The 848-nt window shown below is 32.2% G+C and overlaps 1 protein-coding gene across 1 annotated transcript; it reads right to left on the bottom strand.

The window, feature by feature from the left end:
* Window positions 1–13: 13 nt before the first annotated feature.
* LOC122268626 (uncharacterized) lies at window positions 14–844 on the bottom strand (the record flags this gene model as incomplete). The annotated part of the gene is given in 4 exon segments (XM_043038620.2): window positions 14–234; window positions 237–388; window positions 518–598; window positions 696–844. Coding segments are annotated over 4 exon segments (498 nt in total), but the record flags the coding sequence as incomplete, so codon positions are not given.
* Between the last annotated feature and the right edge of the window lie 4 nt (window positions 845–848).

Genomic DNA, 848 nt, shown 5'->3' with positions numbered 1-848 from the left:
AGAGGGTGTATGGTATCTCCTTCATAGCAGTCTGCACATCCATGATAAAAACAACCCTGTTAAAAAACCATAAATATTTAATAAGACAATCATGATATGCAATAAAAGTAATCATGCATTATAATAAACTCACGTGAAATTGGTATATGGTATTGGTTTGTCTGCAAAATCCATCAACAGACACGCCTCCAATCTTTATTTCCCCACTTCCATTTAAAGCGTGTTCAATTGTTATTCCTCAGCAGCTACAAAATCTTACCACCTAATTGCATCAGAGCTATAATTGGTGTTGTTTATGTATCCATTAACAGGAACCATCGCAATTGTATTTGCTTGTAAATGTCTGCTCCTGTAGACAGCCATGCAGCATGACGCAATAGTTATATAACTGGAAGAAAAAGTGAGAATCACTCGTTTGAACTAAATTATAGTATGGAATGAAAATTAATATAGACATTATTACAGTACCATTAAAAATTATAGTAAAGAATAGTAAAATGAACTATTAGAAACTTACCAGAATGGGTCTACACCAGATATTTTAATCATCTCTTCTCTAAACATTGAACAAATTCTCCTCATAATATCCACATCAGATCTAAACATAAAACAAAATACGTTTTTTCATTACATCAAAAACATAAAAAATCCAGTAATAAAAAAAAAATTGGCAAATATTAAAAACAACTAATTACCTACAATACTCCAACATCTCCTTTTGAAAATCGAACTCTTTATCTTTATTTTTCTCATGCCAGATCAGAAACTCGGCCTTGCCTTTACTAGCCATCGTATCAGGGCAAAAGAATGATGAATCAGGAAAAGGACCCACATATGTTTGATTTTCC

The sequence above is a fragment of the Parasteatoda tepidariorum genome, unplaced genomic scaffold (genome assembly GCF_043381705.1).
Source record: "Parasteatoda tepidariorum isolate YZ-2023 unplaced genomic scaffold, CAS_Ptep_4.0 HiC_scaffold_37879, whole genome shotgun sequence".
Classification (NCBI taxonomy): Eukaryota; Metazoa; Arthropoda; class Arachnida; order Araneae; family Theridiidae; genus Parasteatoda; species Parasteatoda tepidariorum.
The sequence above is the reverse complement of the archived record's forward strand: the minus strand, read 5'-3'. Positions and strand labels throughout refer to the sequence as shown.